We start from the raw sequence: 19,798 nt of genomic DNA on the forward strand, positions 1-19,798 counted from the left end.
GTTAGGTCAGGTGGGTTGTTAGATTTGCACCATTTCCTTTCAGATGCTCTTATTTTGGCCCGGTTGTTACGCAGAGCTTCTGAGAGCCAAGGGCTAGAGGGTGATATGTGAGCAGGTCTGGAGATTAGGGGGCAGATGCTGTCAAGAAAAGATGTTAGGGTGGAACATAGCATGTCAGTTGCGGCGTTTAAGTCAAGTGAGGAGAGGTGGCTATCAGAGGGAAGTAAGGTTGTGCCAACGGAGGAGGAATGTGAGGGGGAAAGGGAGCGAAGATTGCGACGAAAAGAGATAGAGGGTGGAGACAGTGAAGGGGGTGAGGGGAGAGAAATAGAGAACTGGATAAAGAAATGGTCAGAGGTGTGGAGAGGAGTAATGAGAAGATTGTGTGTGGTACAATTACGTGAAAGGATGAGGTCGAGCTGTTTGCAGGCTTTGTGGGTTGCTGGTGTGGTGAACTGCTTGAGGTCAAATGTGGGAAGGAGAGCAAGAAAGTCAGCTGCATGTGGCTTGTCTAGATGAATATTGAAATCACCAAGGACCAGAAGAGGAGTTTATCTGAGGTAGCCTACAGAGAGGAAGGTCATCTGGGATGGTGGACAGTAGCATGTCAAATTCATCGATGAACTTCCCCAGTTGACCTGGAGGACGGTAAACAACAAGAGAGTGCATTTTGGCAGGGTCAGTGAATGTAACAGCATGAAGTTCAAAGGAAGTGTATGAGCAATAGGGAGAAAGACAGGTAAATTTTCCATGTTTTGGAGAGAAGCAAACCTGTACCACCCCCTCATCTGTTGGGACGTGAGCTATGGGAGAAATTGAAGTTGGAGGCCAGGGCAGCGGGTGTGGCAGTGTTCTCAGCATGGATCCAGGTCTCAGTCAGAGCCAGCCCACTGAGGTTGGAGTGGGTTGCAAAGGCAGGAATAAAATCTGCCTTGTTGACTGCAGATTGGCAGTTCCAAAGTCCAATTGAGAATGAGAGGGAACCTGCAGAGGCCACATTCAGAAAGCGTAGGCTGTCCAAGTTGCATACATTTCTGGGAGTATGCCATGGTCTGCACCTGTGGCAAATAACAGGTAAACGGCAAGAGGAATAAAGGGAGAAAAAAAGTATACTTAGCAGCACGTGTGGTGTCTTTGTTGGTGTCCTTGCTCGGTGGACTCACGCAGGTAGACTCGCAGGTCTTTACACGAGCTCGGTCTTCACACGACAAGGGCTGACGCTTACACTTAGAATATAACTTTCTATTAAAAAGTGTTCCATGGTTTTAGATTATGCTTCTAAATATTTATTATACATATAGATTATGCTTATCTCTTTGATTATTAGATTATGCTTCTAAGTAGTAATTCTAAATGTTAGTTATACATATTTATTTCACTTTATTAACATATTCTATAGCCGCAGCCTGGTTGGATCAAGCCATGAGCCCGGCCCAGGAGATGAGACATGAGGCCTAGTCCATGCTAACACATGGGTAAATGATCATGCTTCTTATCCATTGTGCCTTTCTTTCAACTTTAAAATGGTTGTTTTTGACCACTGATAATAGTTACCCAACTAACCAGTAGTTTCTGGCTACAAATAACACAATTTCAAGTGTTTGTTTTAATTGATAGTGGGGCTTTATTTGACCACTTTTGACTAACTCAGCAGAATTTAATGGAGGATGAATAAACACGTACTTCTTTGTCCATACGTCTCTGTTTCATTCTCGTAATTGTTTTCAATGTCAACTTTTCTTTAAACAAACTGTTTACACACTTCAATCAGACCAAGGAAAGGGTAAATAAAATGGAAAAATCTGTGAAAACTCCCCTTTCTGAACTAATGTCTCTCACCCAAGCTAGTTTTCTGTTCTATGAGCTTCTTCATCTAAATAATTTATATAAATGCTTGTGAATGGATGAACTGCTACAGAAGCTGTGCTGTCTGTCAAAAGCTAGAATTACTGAACTATTCCCCGTTTTATTTTTACGTGTTTATCAGCTCTGCTATAGTATGTTTTTGAGTCCAATGAAATAGTTTGCTGGTTCTGCATCCGAGGTGGTGATGAATCACCAGCAGGTCCACTTATCTAGGAGTCACAGGGTTGGATAAACTTGCACCATGGAACTGGGGACAGCTTAATTACCCCACAAACCCAGCTAAAAATTGAGGAAGGCAGCGACTCGTTACAGTCCACAGTGCAGGACATCCACTAACAAACAGGGTCCCTGCTTGTGTTTCAGATGAACTGCATTAGAAATAAGAAAACCTCAGGTGAATTCATTTGCCCATAAAGCGTGGGAGTACTATAATAACAAAAACTAAAAAATTTACAACAGTCCAAATGAATTCACCCTGTAACTGATTAAAACTTATCATTTATTCTGAGATTTAACATCTCCATGCAGGTAAGGGAACATCTAAATACAGTTTTTACAATCAGACCAAATAAACCTCATTAAATTCTGAATATGTTTTTTTGTCCCTCTCTGACCAGCAATACAAAATGCTGAGCAGTGCTCCTCCTCATCTTCCTCTTCAAATCTACCGGCGCTTTCCCAGTCAAACAACATCAATGAAGTGTTGTGTTGTGAGGTCATTGTTGGGCGTTACCAAGTTGCGCAACTTAAATTTTTTTTTATCAGATTTATTATTACAAACTCAATCTATTCAGAACACCAATAATCATGGTATTAATATTTGGGGGGGGGGGTAATTGCTATTTCTGATTATTTGGTGGTGGTGTGTGTGTGTGTGTGTGTGTTGGGTGGTGGGGCGGGGGGTGCTCTGTTGGTTATTCCGTGTCTTACGATCATTTTTCTATTTTAAAGCGTTTATTTCTAAAAGGAAACAAAATAATCTGCCAATAGTATGATATCATTTACGGCTTAAAACAAGCAAAAGCATCTAGAAACAATCTGATCATCAGTCCATTTGAATAGATGCATACTACCGTCCTGTGGCAGCTCTCTCTCTCAGCCACGGCATGTCAGTCACTGAACCCTTAAATGTAAAGAATTATGTAACATGCAGAAGACACAAATGCGTACTCGAAGCATGCTTACTGGGATGACACGCAGCCGGAGTCCCAAAAGCAGGTAAAGCAGTAAACAAACAAGTAAACGAACCACAGGACTCAGGGGCACTGTAAAAACAATCTGAATGTCAAGTTTTGTTTTTTTCCCCCATTACCTTTTGCTTTCCTTGTTGGAGGATGATTTTAACATTTAATAATCTTTTAAAATCCTTTGTATTTCAAATGCAAAATTTATTAATTGATGTAACCAGCATCTTTCAAATCACGTTGTATATCACTTGCTATAAATGGCCACACATTATGGGTGCTAGGCAACTGAAGAAAAAGTTTTTAAAAGAAGCAAACCAAAGCCATAAGAGATGAAAGGGAAAATATATTTTTATTTTAACAGCTGATTTTGATTTCATTTTTGTTTCTCTTTAGGCAAAAAATGCGCAATTGTAGCTGTATTTTAGAGATTTGGTTGTTTATAGTTAGAATCTAAATGTAATTGACGAAAAAATACAGCAGTTTTAGTCACTAAAAGTGAAGAGTTTTTTTTTAAACTGGAAATATTCAACTCCAATCAGTTCCTAGGTTTTTATTTTATTCCTTCTTAAATGGAACAGCAGATTGTTTGGAAAGTGCACATTTTATCACAAAATAATGTCACTGTAATGAAAAGTATGAATATTACCAAACACTATTTAACTATGGTAAGTGTGGTTCTAAGAGCACCAGATACGTACGAGTCTGCGTTTAATGCCAAGACCTTACAACAGAATCAAGTGGTGACTGGAATTTGTAGTATTTTGCTAAAACATCACAGAAATTAACACAAAATCAAGGAATATCCACAATATTGCGTGGATCTAGCAGTTTTCCAAAATTTCCGCAGGTTTGGGCCAAGAAACCCTCATCATGACGCACGTTCAGTCAAAAGTCCTTTTCGATTCATGTGTGTTGAACACAAGTACAGCTAAAACCTCTCATTTACCAACAAACATCACTGTGACTGACCGAGCAGAACTATTCTGTGCGATTGTGAGTTCGCCAATTCAAGTAGTTTTCTGCATAAAAGCACAAATAACTCATTGTTGCATTGCAAATTACGGCTCTTAATGTTTTGAAGCAAATAATCTAAATAAAATCTAATCAGTTTCCGCACACAAAGGCAAGATGTAAGTGAAGACTGTAAGTGTCTGTAGTGTACACCATGATGTCTGATATAAGATATATTGTAAAGATTGGGAGAGGGAAAGGGGGATTCAGGAGTGGATCATGCCTGTACCTGTCAATGATAAAAATGCAGGTGTTTTATTATTTATTTTATAGATATTGCAAATCAGAATGCATATGCACCATGGTGCATTTCCCACACAAAGGCTGATAAAAAGAAGAAAAATGTCTCTTCCTTTTTACAATGCCTGGATTTTTTGGGTTAGTTTCAGGATTTTGAGTCTTAGTTGGGCTGAAAATGTAGCTGAGACCTGGCAATCCTGACTTTAAGTGCTGTTTATCTCTACTTTTACCACCTGTGTGTATATGAATTCAAATTAAGATAGATCAAACTGGATAGTTTTAATAGATACAATTAATTACTTATTATTAACTACTTAAACCCACAATGTGACGGATTAAATTGATAGAAAAAATTATTTGATTCTGCGTTTCTCGAGTCGTTAAACACTATATTACATCATACTGAAGTAAAAGTGTTTTTTTTAAATAAATAAATAAATGAACGTAAGAAAAAAAATTTAATCAGAAGGTTAAAGTTCATGGATGATATTATAGTGTTTTTTTTGTCATTGATATTAAGTGTAAAGGCTGAAAGTTTATAATATATAAAGGGAAACATTTTTAAAGATTAAAAAGATCAATTGTTGCTATGCTATTCCAGGTGGTTGACATGCTAACACAATTGAATGCTAGGGTGTTACTATGATTTTCCAGTTGGTTGCTAGGGTGTTACTTGGTGGCTGCTTTGCTACCTCAGTTGGTTGTTGCGGTGTTTGGTTGCCGATGGGGAAAAACAATAGAAATGGCACATAATCTCTAATGGCTTCCACTACAAATACCATTACAAGCCATCAGCTGTTAAACACTGAAACCATTACTGATCCTTAATGGTATCCACTAGACATAACATGCCACCAATAGAAGGCAACAAATTACCAGTAGAGACCCACAGGGACCATTAGAGTTTCCATTAAAACCAATAGAAATTCTACTAAGGTTTCTATTGTTTTGGGGTTCTTTTTTCAGCAGGGTTGCTACGTGGTTGTATTATATTCAAGTGGGTTGCTAGGGTATTAAGTGTTGCTATGTTGTTTCTAATTTCTACATGATCCCAAGTGTTGCTAGGTTGTTGCTAAGGAATTATCTTCAGTACATCTATATAGAGAAAGGCAGAAATTGTGTGAAAGCTTTTTGTGAAATTTGTGACCTGTGAAAACAGTAGAAGTTTTTGAATATTATAATAATAAGAAGAAGAAGAAGAAGAAGAAGAAGAAGAAGAAGAAGATGATGAAAAACACTATGCTGCCTTTGTCAAGCCAAAATAGTTATACTCTCATAAAATGATACTGATAAAGGACTCAGCATTAATTAAGCTTTCATTCCCAGCCTGCAGTGTGTACAGTGTATACAGTGTGTGAGGTGTGTACAGTGAGTAGTGTGTGGTGTGTGAGCGGGCTGCCAGGTGGCACTGTGGCCTAACGGATGGAGCTCGATGGCGGCTGAAGTTGGAGGCGTTTCCGCGGAAGCAGGAGGAACCGAGCGGCCCGGAGCTGAAGCTAAAATGATGCGCTTGCTCTTACGCTCGGTTGCGGGCTGCTGGCCTTCATTCCTCCCTCATCACCCTCCACACACCCGGGAGAGTTTCTCCAAGGCCGTCTTTTACAGAAAAATGTCTCATTACATGATGGAAGAGAGAGGCCGCCCGAACTCACCTGACTTCCGGATTTATTTTAGTAAGTTACCTCAGATTAGCCGTTAGCCGCGTCCACAAAGCAAAAGCTAGCTGTCTTAGCTCATCTATTCAGGAAGTTTACACTCGGGCTGTGAATTTGGGCTACACAAGATAAACTCGAAATAAACATTTTCACTTGTCTCAATGATAATCCTCTCATTTAAAGTGTGCGCGTTATTTTTAAAAATGATTTTAGTTGATGTAAACAACGCCTTCGTAACCGGAGCGTGCTTACGTCCTCACGGTCCTCTTTCGCGCATGCGCACTACGTATCCAGTGGCTATGGAGCAAGTTAATGTGGCAGTGAATGTGATGATTAAAATACACAAAGAAATCGCATGACGTAGAACCACTGCTTAAATAAATTAAACTAATATTTAATTAAAGAAACAAAAAAATCGATGGAAGTAAGATAACTTGACTCGATAATGAAATTAAATCAAGTAAAGCTGCTTTTCTGTCACATTATTTAACTCCTAAGCTCATGAACAAGTTGTCCATTAGGATAAAATGAATGTGTTAAATGTGTTAAATGTTCCTAAAAGTGAAGGAGTTAGTGAGGGTTAGATCAGGCCCCATCAGGCCCCATCGACACACATGCAGATAGTTCTGAAAAAATGATTTGAAAACACACATTAACACACCTGGCCAGTGATAGTACATCTAAACTGGTACATAAAACACTTAAAGGTGTTAAGAGCTGAGTATTGAGCCGAAGAGAAATGTGAAAAAACACCAACACGGCCAAAGGTTCCACACGAAGACGTGGAATGACGATGAGGTGGAACTACTGCTTAAGGTTCCACTTGAATAAAAAGTGTTCTTCCAGGTATTAAACCAAAATTTCTGCTCTGTGTGTTTTGTAGGAGTGGAGAGCCCCGATCATATTCTGTCTCCTCAGGAACTAATAATAAAACAAGCGAAATTCATCTACAAATTAATCAGTCTCTGCAGGATTTTGCGATCACAGAGATCAACGCAAAAACCAAGTTAAATATTCGCGGGAGCTTGCAATTTCTCAGCAAAAATTTCCACAGATTTGGGCCGAGATGCGTCACGTTACGTCATCACTACGCGCGTTCAGCTAAAGCTGTCATCGCTTCACGTGCGTCGAACATGAATACAGCTCAAAGGTCTCATTTACCAACAAACATCACTGCAGAAAACGATTTTATGCAATTGCGATTTTGCCAATTCGAGTAGTTTTCCACAAAAAACACAAAAATGCTTTTACACATTCTTCCTAACACTAAAATGCACAAATCATGGACTTACTGCTAGATAGAGTACACTCATGTGCTTTATTTTTTTATATTTCATTCTTGTTACTCGACAGAAACCTCACATGGGAAATACATTTCTCCGTTCCACGACATCCCACTCTACGCACCTGAGCAAAAGGTTGGTTCTGATCGACAGTGATGTATAATGCACTGTTATACCTGGTCATGAAAATATCAAGTGACTCAATTACATGTCTTTTATACCACAGCGCTGTTGAATTCTGGATTCCGATGGTGTGATAAAAGGTGTTGATTAATGTTCTGTAACAGCAGTCCTGACAGTAGTGCAGCTGCAAGTCAAAGGTTTATATTAACACGCTCATTCTAATACGTTATCGTTTTAAAAGATTGTTTAACAAAGAAAAATAGGTAACTTGATAACTCAGTTAAGCTTTAAATGTTTAACACATTTAGCATGTATGGAAGGAGTCTCCAGTGTCAGCGCTAACAGTCAGAGGTAAAGCTGTAACTTTTCTGACATCTTCAGGACCAAGGAGTGTTGATCCGCACTTTGCGGTTTCTTGGTATAATGACAAGCTGCGTTATTCGTCTTTTTAACTTCAAGAAAGAGAAAAAAGAGAGGCTGGTGAGGGACTGACTGTTTATAGCTGCGAAAACATACAGTCCCCTCTGAAAGTACCGGAACTGCAAGGCCAGTTCTTTTACTTTTGCTATACACTGAAAATGTTTTCAATTTCGAGGGGGTTTGAGATCAAAAGTTGAATATGAGATGAAGATTGATCAAAATTTTCAGCTTTCATTGCCTGATATTTACATCTAGACGTGTTAAACAACATAGAACATGGCACCTTTGGTGGCAGATCACCTACTTTTTAGGTGAGCAAAAGTATTGGACCAGGTAGTATTAAAATAAACAACATAATATTTGGTTGTATATCCCTTGTTTGCAATAACTGCATCAAGCCTGAGACACTTTTACTGCAGCTTCTTTCAGTAGTTGTTTGTTTCGGGGGGTTTCTCTCTTCAATCTCCTCTTCAGGAGGTGAAATGCTGATCAGTTGGGTGAAGGTCTGGTGATTGACTTGTCCAGTCTAAAACCTTCCACTTTTCCCCCTGATGAAGTCCTGTGTTGAGGTGGAAGTGTGTTTTGGATCGTTGTCTTGCTGCATGATGAAGTTCCTCCTGATTAATTTGGATGCATTTCTTTGTAAATCTGCAGATAAAATGTTCCTGTAAACTTCTGAATTTGTTCTGCTGCTACCTTCACGAGTTCATCATCAATAAAGATTAGTGAGAATGTTCCAGAAGCAGCCATGCAAGCCCAAGCCATGATTCTACCTCCACCATGTTTCACAGATGAGCTTGTATGTTCTGGATCATGAGCAGATCCTTTCTTTCTCCACACTTTGGTCTTTCCATCACTTTGGTAGAGGTTCATCTTGGTTCTAGAACTTTTGTGGATCATCTCTGTATTCTTCCAAAGGTGGATTGTGAGACCTTCACCCTGCCATGTGGAGGATGTTGTTGACATCACTGTCTGTTGTTTTTGGGGTTTTCTTCACAGCTCTCACAATGTTTCTGTCATCAGCTGTTGTTGTTTTCCTTGGTCGACCCATTCGGTGTCTGTTCCTCAGTACATCAGCGGTTTCTTTCTTTTTCAGGACATTCCAGATTGTTGTATTGGCTTTACCCAGTGTTTGTGCAGTGCCTCATAGATTTTTTGCTCTTTTCTCAGCTTCAAAATGGCGTGCTTTTCTCCCACAGATAGCTCTCTCATGTTGGTTTATCCTTTTTAACAACAAACACAGTCTGCACAGGTGAAACCCAGGACTCAAACAAAGAGTAGATGTTCAGAGCTATTTATTATTTAACCAATTAATCTAACATGACACACCTGGGTAACAAGAAACACCTGTCAGTCACATGTTCCAGTATTTCTGATTACTTGAAAAATGGGTGGGTTCAAACAAAAGGTGCCAAGTTTGACACTATTTAACACATCTAGATGTAAATATCAGGAACTGAAAGCTGAAATTCTGATCTATTGTCAAACATTCATCTTTTGATCTCAAACCCAAATGTGTATAGCAAAAACAAAAGATTTGGCCTTGCTGTTCCAGTAATTTCAGAGGGATAAATTATATGTGATTCCTGATGTCGTGGAATACAGAATATTGTATGTTTTTATGCCTGTAATTCTTAAAATTTAAAGGATTTGTTTTCATTTTCCAGGAGAACGAAATACTAAAGAAGAAACAGAAACGCTCTGACAGTGAGGTGATTATTGTCTTTTAGACTGTCTCTGAAACTCTGCTTAGAATTAAAACAGTGCACAGTCTTTGTGGCTATAAGCTTCCATTATCTGTTAGCTCCACTAACCTTTTAGGTCCAGTACAAAATGACAGAAGCAAACATCACACACTGTTACTAGTTTAGCATGTTTACAATGACATCATATTTTTGTGTAATATTATAGGCTGCTAATTACAGAAATTCTGCTGATGTTAAAAATGTTGAATTCTTTTGTTAACTGCTTCAGATTCTCTTCAACATGGTCGTGGAGGTTCCTCGCTGGTCAAATGCCAAGATGGAGGTGTGTGTGGTTTGACTTCGAATCAGACAAATGCAGAAATCACTGATTGAGTTGTAAATGTAAATATTTTGGTAGCTATGTAAATGATGTTCCAGCTTAACTGTAACATAAGGATAATTCACGTCTAAAATCGCACACATGCACTGCTGTAATGATTCTGTAGTGTAGGTATTTCATGAGGTTGCGGTTTAAACGCTCGGTGGTTGCAGATAGCCACGAAGGAAGCGCTAAACCCCATTAAACAGGACGTGAAGAAAGGCAAACTGAGATATGTGGCCAACGTTTTCCCACATAAAGGCTACATCTGGAACTACGGCGCTCTGCCGCAGGTGTGTCACATCACTGCAGAGGAGCGATACAGTCATACAAATTTATTTTGAAAAAGCTCATACAGGTATTCATTTTATTTTTGGGTTGGAGCAGACCTGGGAGGATCCCAATCACACAGATAAAGACACCAACTGCTGTGGAGACAACGACCCCATAGATGTGTGTGACATCGGCACCAGGGTGAGAAATATATATATATATATATATATATATATATATATATATATATATATATATATATATATATATGAATAATAATAATAACAACAATAACAGCCATCCGTGCATTATTAAAATTTGTTAAATGTGCTAGATGGAGTCACAGAACAAAGCTAGCTAGAAATCAGAAAACATCTCACGACTTGGTTATAACTAGCTAATGTAGAAAATGACATAACACAAAGCTACCTGGCTAAATAGCCTTAAGTATTTATTATTAATGTTAACATTAGCATATAGTATTGCTATTGCTATTGATTTTTCCCTGCTTGTGATTTTACTTGTTTTAAAAAAATTGATACAGTTTAAGTCCAGTACTGAAAGAGCCTCTTGTCACCATTTTCGGACGTTTTTTGTTGGAATCCCTAATAAATATATTTAACTGATGGTAGCTATGTGCTTGTCTAATGTTAGCTAAGTTGAACATTCACCTTTAAATTTTGTTCCATAATAAAAAACATTACACTGACAGAAAGCAAAGAATTGAGCCCAAGTTGAGAGCATGTGAGACTGGGTTGAAGGGGCGGGTCTTCCAGGTTTCAGGTGTCGCCTCACACATGATTCCAGATTCACATATTTACACCTAGCTGGCTAGTTAATATTTGTGTGTTATTGGTGACTTAATACTTAATTAGGAGCCAAGCACCGAAGGTGTGTAGGCACCTATTGTATCTGTTAGTTTTCTTCTTCTTATTATTATTATTCCTCCCCCAATGGGAGGCTATGGCAGCCCAATGAACCGTAAGTAGGAAAATGATGAAATTTGGCACACTCATACATATGACCATGAATAGTATCTGTACCAATTATGGGCCCTCTATGACCAACTCTATAGTGCCACCACTAGTTCAAATATTCACTTTTCAAATGCTTATAATTGTTGAACACTGTCCTAGAGAAAATAAATTTAATTCATCAGATTACTCTCCTCGATCTAATCTTGAAAATGTGCATAGTTTGTTATCCAGATGTCTACTCTAGCAAACTCTTCCAGTTTTGAAAGGTGTGTATTTTTTGATTGTGTGTGGTGGTTGCAGGTGTGCTCCTCTGGTCAGGTGATCCAGGTGAAGGTGCTCGGGATTCTGGCCCTGATTGATGAAGGAGAGACAGACTGGAAAGTTATCGCCATCAACGCTGACGATCCCGACGCTAATAAACTTCACAGTCAGTTAAAACATAGCCGGTGTAATAATCTCACAGTGTGAGACAGGGTGTGATTACTTCATTCGCTGCTTTATTTCAGGTATTGAGGACGTCCGTGTGAACAGACCCGGTCATCTGGAGGCGACGGTAGATTGGTTCAGGAGATATAAAATACCTGACGGGAAACCCGAGAACCAGTTTGCCTTTAATGCACAGTTCAAGGACAAGGTACGTTAACATTACTGATATAACATGTTTTATACCACAGCAATGTACCAACTATTACAATTATATTTATTAAAGAACGACACGTATGGTTTTTATCCATTTGCAGTTACATTTAATGTCACTTACGTTGTAGCAGCTATAAACACTCGTTCCCTCACCATCCCACTCTTCATTCTCTCTCTTTCCTGTCTCTCTTCATTCTCTCTCTTTCCTCTCTCTCTCTTTATTCTCTCTCTTTCCTCTCTCTCTCTGTTCTCTCTCTTTCCTCTCTCTATTCTCTCTCTCTCTATTCTCTCTCTTCAAGCTAATAAGACAAAAAAATGAAGCTTGTCTTTTGTTAGTGAGAAACCACACGGAAGAGTAAACTCCGCTGTCCTCTTAAAGTTTAAAAAAGATGTAAATTTACTCTCTATCTATCATACAGTAAACAATATTGTTTGTACTGCTTATATTACATTGTTTGTACTGTTTATATTATATTGTTTATACTGTATGATAGATAGACAGTAAATTTACATCTTTTTTAAACTTTAAGAGTTTTATTATGGAATCTTAGTTGATAAATATTTCCATTTTAAAAATAAATAGTTTTTTCACACTTCATGTGTATGTTGCTCTACAACTGTTCATTTCTGAGTTATTAATTTAGGAGCATATTAAAACACTTCTATCATATTTTTATATATATATATTTTTTTATTTTTTAACTAAACTAGAGAATTATTTTTTAAATGTGTTTTATGGTACACATTTAGCAAGAAGATTTAAAATGATCATTTAAAACCTTATCAGTGTGTAAATAAATAAAGTATTGGAACATGTGCATTATGTGCAAATTAAACTTATCAGATAAAACTTATTTAAATGTGTTCAGGATTAAAAGTTTAAATAAATGTAATTCAGTACTATATTCAGTATGTAGTGTGTAGTAATTCAAACTTGGAACTTGAAATCTGCATATATGACATTAGTAAATGTTAATAAAGTAAATAAATGTAGATGGTTAATGATGAGCTGTGTGTGTTACAGGACTTTGCTGTGGAGGTGATTAAATCCACACACAGCTGTTGGAAAGCTCTGGTGCATAAACAGACGACATGTGGAGAGATCGTGTGGTGAGCGTCGTCATGGCAACACTGAATTAATTACAAGATAAAAATGATCCTTTATTGTTGTGTAAATGTTTACTTTGTGTTGAATTGTTTACTCAGTCAGAACTGGTCGGTGTGTGAGAGCCCATTTCAGTGCAGCGATGCCGATGCTGCTGCAGTGCTGAGAGCTGTGAGTAGTTCTACCTGTTCATATAGAGCTTATAGCGAGTGTGTGCTGCTGATTGGTTGGCCGCTGAACTCTCGTTATGACCTCATTAGGTGTCAGTCTGAATGTAAATTCTCCAACATTCCATCAGGGTGAAACCGTTTAAACGGTATGTAGATAATATGTAATGTTGGGAAGAGGAATATAAGTAGGGATGCACCGAATGTTCGGCAACCGAAATTATTAGTGAAAAATAAGTGAAAAGGCCGAATAAATTTGACCGACCAATGACGTGTTTGATGACGCGACCAAATAGCCTAGCAACCAGAGTGAGACGCGCGAATGTCACGACCTTGCGCATGCACGAGCTACATGCTCTTCGGATGTTGACAACCGTGACATTGTTTACTGTGGACACGTGCGTTTGTTTTGTTTCTGTTCTGGAGTTTCGCGAGACGTAAGGGAGTAGAGTACGGAAGCAGGTGCAGATAAAGACGTATTTATTTAAGGGCAGGCACACAAGTCCAAATCGTAATCCAAAAAATGTAGTCAAGACAGGCAGTGGGTCGGGCGGTCGGCAAACAGGCATAAACGGGGTAAAGCAGGAATCAGAGTCGCGGTCACAGAAAACAGGGTCACAACACAAAACAAGAAACATGAACTAGTACTATGGACTGGGAGCGGAAAAACCAGCGGGGACTAAATGAACTAATCTATAGTTTAAACTAACTAAATCTATCGAGGACCATAACATTAACAACGTATCTAACTATACTATATCTACTATAATACTCGGCGAGGTGTACAGGGACGCAAGCGGTATATATCCCCAATATAATCAGCCATGTATAACCGAATAGAACCATTTTCTGCACTCTTGTCAATGCACTTTTTAATGCACTTTTTAGTTGTAGTCTACAGAGTGTTCCATTCTTTCAGCAGTCAGTTACAGGACTAACATAGGGTATTCAAGGGGTTCAAAGATGACCACATCAAAATATTTTTATTTTACTTATTTATTTATTTAAAGTTATAGTGTGCCTTGTTGGTAGCCTATGCCTGCTGGAATGAAAAAAAATGTTCAGTGTTAAATAAATATTTTGAAATTGTAGTTTTTGTAATTGATTTTTTTCTTTGAAAAGCAAGACAAAATAGTAAAAAGCACATTTTGACTATTTTATTTATGCAGTGGTGAAAAAAATGGCAAAATAACTGGAAAAAACGCAAAAAAACGTGTTCGGCCTTCGGCTTTCGGCCAAGTTTTTCATTATATTCGGTTTCGGCTTCGGCCAAGAATTGTCATTTTGGTGCATCCCTAATATATAACCGTTATAATACATACACACCGTTCTCTGAACTCTGTTTATTTATTCTGAAACTCTGAATTAGTGTATAGAAATAGATATTATGTTAGGAAATAGATAACAAAAGATGAACACGAAGATATATATAAATACAGTTGTGCTCATAAATTTACACACCCCTTGCAGAATCTGCAAATAGTTAATCATTTAAAAAAGAGAGAGATATCATTAAAACTGCGTTTAGCTGTTTATTTAGTTCTGTCCTGAATAAACTATTTCACATACCAGATGTTTACATATAGTCCACAAGACACAATAATAAATGAATTTACACAAATAAACCAGTTCAAAAGTTTACACACCCTTGGTTCTTAATCCCGTGTGTCGTTACCTGGATGATCAGCGACTGTGTTTAAGTGTTGTGAGAGTTGGTCATGAGTCCCATGTTCGTCCTGAGCAGTTAAACTGCCCATTGTTCTTCAGAAAAATCCTCCAGGTCCTGCACATTCTTTACTTTTCCAGCATCTTCTACATCTTTGAGCTCTTTCCAGCAGTGGATTTATGATGTTGAGATCCATCTTTTCACACTGAGGATGACTGAGGGACTCGTACACGACTATTACACAAGGTGCAAACGTTCACTGAGGCTCCAGAAGGCAACACGATACTGTTCATTAAGAGCCAGGGGGGTGTAAACTTTTGAACAGGATGATCGGTGTAAATTATTATTTTGTTTAAAGATCTTATTTTTTTTATCCGTTTAGTCCCGCCCTTCAGACACTACTTAAAATGTAAATAACAGTGTGAGGGATTGTGGTGTTGTGATTGCAGGCTGCGGAGTATGGAGAGGCTTTACCACTTCCTCCAGAAGGTAAAATATATATTTACTTGTTTATTTATTTTCCTTGTAATAAATTCAGTATAAAAAAAATTATTTTATATATGTAGATATTTATTTATTTATTTATTGTGCCTTTTCTTCCATATACCATGTAAATAATTGTGAATGTTTCTCACACAGTGGATAAATGGCATTTCCTGTCCCAGTGACCCTGAAAGGTTTGGGCTCCGTCCCAAATCTCACCCAAAACACTGACACCAGTATTTATTTGTAGAAATTTAGAAATATGTTCCCATTTCCCAATGGACACAGATCAGATTCTTTTCATTAGTGATTTAGTATTTCATCACCTACGTTATAAATTTAGATAAGCAAACTGAATTTTGTGCCAAAACCAATTTGGTTTATATCTAAAAAAGACAGATTGGGGAAAAAAAAACAGGATTATTTGTAAAATTGTATTTGGTTTATAAATATCATTAAAAAAGACATTTACTGACATCAGAGAAAGGAATCACAATCATCAACATGAGCACTTGTGTTGAAATTAACATCTTTACTTTACATTTAGATTTTTTTTTTTCAAATACACGTCATATTAAGAGAATATTTATTTTTCAGATGCAACATGTATGAAATGGGTGTAATTTTGGGTGTAACTTTTTATTTTTGCTAAATAAATACACTATAAATGTACTATTTAGTATTGTTTCATTTATTTTTATTTTTAAACATTTTTGTAGAAGGGAAAAGTGGACAAATAATAAAGGGTGAAAGTGAAATGCCTCTTTAAAGGTAAACGGCGTTCGTAGTTGCTGGTGGAATTATTACATTAGATGAAAAAAACAGACAGTAGAATATTTTAAATGCAGGAAATAAATATAAATTTTATTAAAAACACCCACATCTCGGCAACATCAGGAATGATATAATAAACAGCTTTCAAATAAACTGCATTCAGTACTTCAGTACATTACAATACTTACAGTATTCATATCCATCCTTAATTTTGAAGCATACCAAACTTTTAGGTAACAAGGAAACAGGACAGAGACAGAAATCTTAAAAATTTTTTAACCCATTTAGTGTCTACTTTAAAAAAAAAACAACAAAAAAAAACCCCAACACATGCTAGCGTAGCGCACTCTGCAAACCAGAAAGTATGAAAGTCCTTCAAGTAAAGTTGACTCGCAACGCAAACAACACAAAACAAGCATGTCTTCAAGTATGGCTATGCTTTTCACCCGCTAATCAATCACCTAATTAACATTTTATCATTTCATTCTTCTCTCCTATCATCCTGCTAATCAGGCTGGATTCTGTACACTGAGAAATCTAACATTTATTTACAAAACTATTCGCTCATCTACAGAAGACTCAGGTGCTGCAGATCTCTCCATCGGAGTCAGAGAAGGTTCTTCTGTTAGTCCGTCTGGGAAAACGGGTTAAAGGTTCTATGCAGAACCCTGCAGTGTATAGTGTATTGTGTGAAATATTCAACACACTGTATCGTTACCGTGGATACTACCTCTACATCTAATCCACTCAGGAGTAGGGACCCTGCATAGGGAGCGTTATATTGTTTATTAACCGTGAAGGCTTCGGTCGTCTGCGTGATGTTTAACCCTTTCAGCCATGTTTATGTTTCTTAAACCAGGAATTTTATCACACATCGGTTTGGTTTCTCTGTTCATGTCTGATTTGTATTGCAGATAAAATGTCAAATAACAGAATGGTGATTAAAATGCCAGTAGAAGGGTAATTGTATACGTAAAGCAGGTGGAATTACTGTTACCAAATTTTCCTAAAACAAACAAGGCGTAATGATCGTGATGAAACGTCCCCACACACCGGGGTCCAAAAGTCTGAGAGTGCTACTGATAATGCTTTCTGTTTTCATTCTTTTCTAACAAACGTTTTCATTATAAATGATAATCTCAGCAACGACTTGAGTGAAAAGCAGAATTTGTTAATTTTTATACGAATTTCGGAGTTTCTTAGCATTTCCTATGTCCCGTTTTTTTTTATTTTTTGCACTCAAGCTGCACGAACTCTGCTAAAAGTTTGCATAAAACCTTATGATCAATTTTATATCAAATCCATCTGAGTGTCGTCTGATCACACGCTTCAGTAGAAGAGATTAGACATGAAGAAAATTTGATCTTTTGTACTTAGCATGGTCAATATCACACTTTCTTATGTTTAAATAGGGAGCTAGAAAGAGTGCAGAATATTAAATATTCAAGATATTCAACATTTACTTTCTTTGTTTTGAAACATTCAAGAAATTTAGCTTTATTTCTAGTTTTAAATGAAAAAAAATAATCCCAGTGGACCGCACTGGTACATCGAGCGTCATCAGGCATCGCAATGGACTGAACCAAGTGCTTGAAAAAGTGCTTCAGGAGAGCTGATAAACATTTAAAATAGCTGAAGTTCAGAGATACTTGTCTTTCAAATCATGAACTAGTGCTGCTTCTGTATCAGATCCATCGTCTTGTGTATTTATGTAAATGAATTAGCTCATCACACCCTGACCGTTACTACTTTTAACATTTATATTGATGATCATTTCCACAGTCTTTGAGAAAATACTTGCTTTTACATTACAATTACATTATTATCAGGTCATATGTAACTGGACCTTTTTTAGTTGAATACCCCTGACCTATATCACGCACGGTTTCTCCCGGGATGTGTTATTAAATAAATCATCTGCAGTTAATAAATATGTGTTTGTGGCTGAAAGGGCTAAACCTGCTTACAGCTACAGGTTAATTAAACCATATTCTGGAAAAAAGTATCTGGGTTTGAAATAAACAATAATTCAAAAAGCATTTGTGCTTTTTGTATTGAAGACATCGTATATACAACTTGCTTAATTTTATAACAGTGACCTTGTTTTGTTTGTTTGTTTGTTTGTTTTGTTTGTTTGTTTTTCATTTAAATTCAGAATATTCTGAAAAATAATTCAAGTGCTTTCCGAAAAATGATTCTTGCCCTGGTCACATTTAACTTTGAGAGCGGGAGATAAAATGCATTAAAATACATGTTTAGTGGTTATAAATAATTTATACGCTTTTTACGTATATACACGTGAACCGAGGATGTGTGTCTGAATTTGTTAATTGGGAATTTCAGGGGGGGAAGAAACGTATTTAACAGAGCCATACTTTCCCTTTAGTCAACTCAGTGCATATTATTGTACTTCTACAAACTATTGACTAAAACATAAGTACAAAAAAATGCTAAATCAGTATTTAATTATTTATTTATTTATTTTAAAAAGTTAGGTTTTTTTTGTGTGTTTCAGCTATATACACGGGATTCAGGATTAATTAATCCCTGAACGAGAGGAGACGACACAGTTGATGTGTGAAATTAGCTGAAATATCCCTGATTTTCTTTTCTTTTTTTAATATAGAAATTTGAAGCTTGAAGTTCAAGTAACGCTTTTGAGTAGATCAAGTGTGATGAAAGCAAGTGAGAAAAGCGTTGCGCTGATCTAAATGTCTGTGAAATACGCAGTTTCGAATACAGAAGGAAAAAATGGGAAAAAGAAAATGAAGACACCTTGGTATAGTAATCCTATTGCCAAAAATGTTTTGAGGTATATGACAAATAGGTTCTGTACATCATTCATAAACCTTCTCACCACCCATAGAGATTCTCACATTATACATTTATAGCAGGTCTATAAGTAGCACCATTTTACAAATAACCCACAAGAAATTTAACTCTCTTTTACAGTACTAAAATCTAAAATCATTTTAGAAAAAAAAGAGAGGAATTAATTTACTGTACAAATCTCACCTTTTGTTTGATACATCTAGATTACAGTTATTAAAGGATCCCCTGTACAGCAAGCCAGCTGCCTTAGAAACTGAAAATGACCAAAAGGTGGCGCTAACCCTGTTAAATAAGGACATGATGAAACTGTAAAAAGACAAAAACCCAAACCCGATGCATATGTTTCTAAAACTCACAGCGGACCTTTGCGTCGCAGGATTCTTTCGCCTGTTCCTTTGCTTTAAAAAAAATCACGGTAACAAAAATTCATCTTGAAAATGGCTCAATATACAGTAAATATAAAACACATATAGTGGGCTGTGAAACCTTAAAAGCACCAGGTGAATATATGCTCTTCTAAAATGTAAAAATTAATAATAATAATAATAATAATAATAATAATAATAATAATTTTGCATGATTTTCTTGATTTCTGAAATTGAATGAAATCCTGAAAATAATTACCAGAGGATGAACCTATCACACCCTCATAATTAAAAGTGCTTTTAAAAAAACACTAACTAAAAAAGTTCCTGTAATTGCTACCAATCATGAAAGTAATTGCTTAGTACTTTAGAGGTAACATGCTAACAAAGTTTTTTTTTTTAAAACCAAAAAAGTGTATATTCAAAACGCTCTTCGCTTAGCACCGTGAACATGATTAGCCACCAATCAGTGTTTTACACCAGGATTTTACCTTTAGGTTGTGAAAACTGTAAAATTAAAGCCATTAAAGATATTTCCAGTAATGGACATCCAGATGTTCTGAAGCACCAAAGAAGAAGAACAGTGCGAGTAACAATGCAATAAATAAATATTTTTTTCATGAGGGTCAACCAGTAAAGCTTAACCTTTTTACCTCTTGTTGATCTAT

The 19,798-nt window shown here is 36.9% G+C and overlaps 1 protein-coding gene across 1 annotated transcript; it reads left to right on the forward strand.

Moving 5' to 3' along the window:
• The first annotated feature begins 5,131 nt into the window (after positions 1-5,131).
• ppa2 (inorganic pyrophosphatase 2) lies at positions 5,132-15,831 on the forward strand. Its single transcript, XM_053622229.1, has 12 exons — positions 5,132-5,977; positions 7,313-7,377; positions 9,453-9,497; positions 9,760-9,813; positions 10,023-10,142; positions 10,237-10,323; positions 11,400-11,526; positions 11,606-11,733; positions 12,763-12,848; positions 12,945-13,014; positions 15,126-15,165; positions 15,316-15,831. The coding sequence occupies exons 1-12, from the start codon at positions 5,737-5,739 to the stop codon at positions 15,342-15,344; spliced, it is 1,092 nt and encodes a 363-aa protein (XP_053478204.1). The 5' UTR covers positions 5,132-5,736; the 3' UTR covers positions 15,345-15,831.
• The last annotated feature ends 3,967 nt before the right edge of the window (positions 15,832-19,798 follow it).

Source organism: Ictalurus furcatus, chromosome 3 (genome assembly GCF_023375685.1).
Source record: "Ictalurus furcatus strain D&B chromosome 3, Billie_1.0, whole genome shotgun sequence".
Taxonomy (NCBI): domain Eukaryota; kingdom Metazoa; phylum Chordata; class Actinopteri; order Siluriformes; family Ictaluridae; genus Ictalurus; species Ictalurus furcatus.

Bases quoted from the DNA above. Each gene is read 5' to 3' on its own strand.
- ppa2 (XM_053622229.1), top strand. From the start codon at position 5,737: ATGGCGGCTGAAGTTGGAGGCGTTTCCGCGGAAGCAGGAGGAACCGAG. The intron at 11,527-11,605 runs GTCAGTTAAAAC...GCTTTATTTCAG, and splicing joins CGACGCTAATAAACTTCACA to GTATTGAGGACGTCCGTGTG. The intron at 12,849-12,944 runs GTGAGCGTCGTC...TTGTTTACTCAG, and splicing joins ACATGTGGAGAGATCGTGTG to TCAGAACTGGTCGGTGTGTG.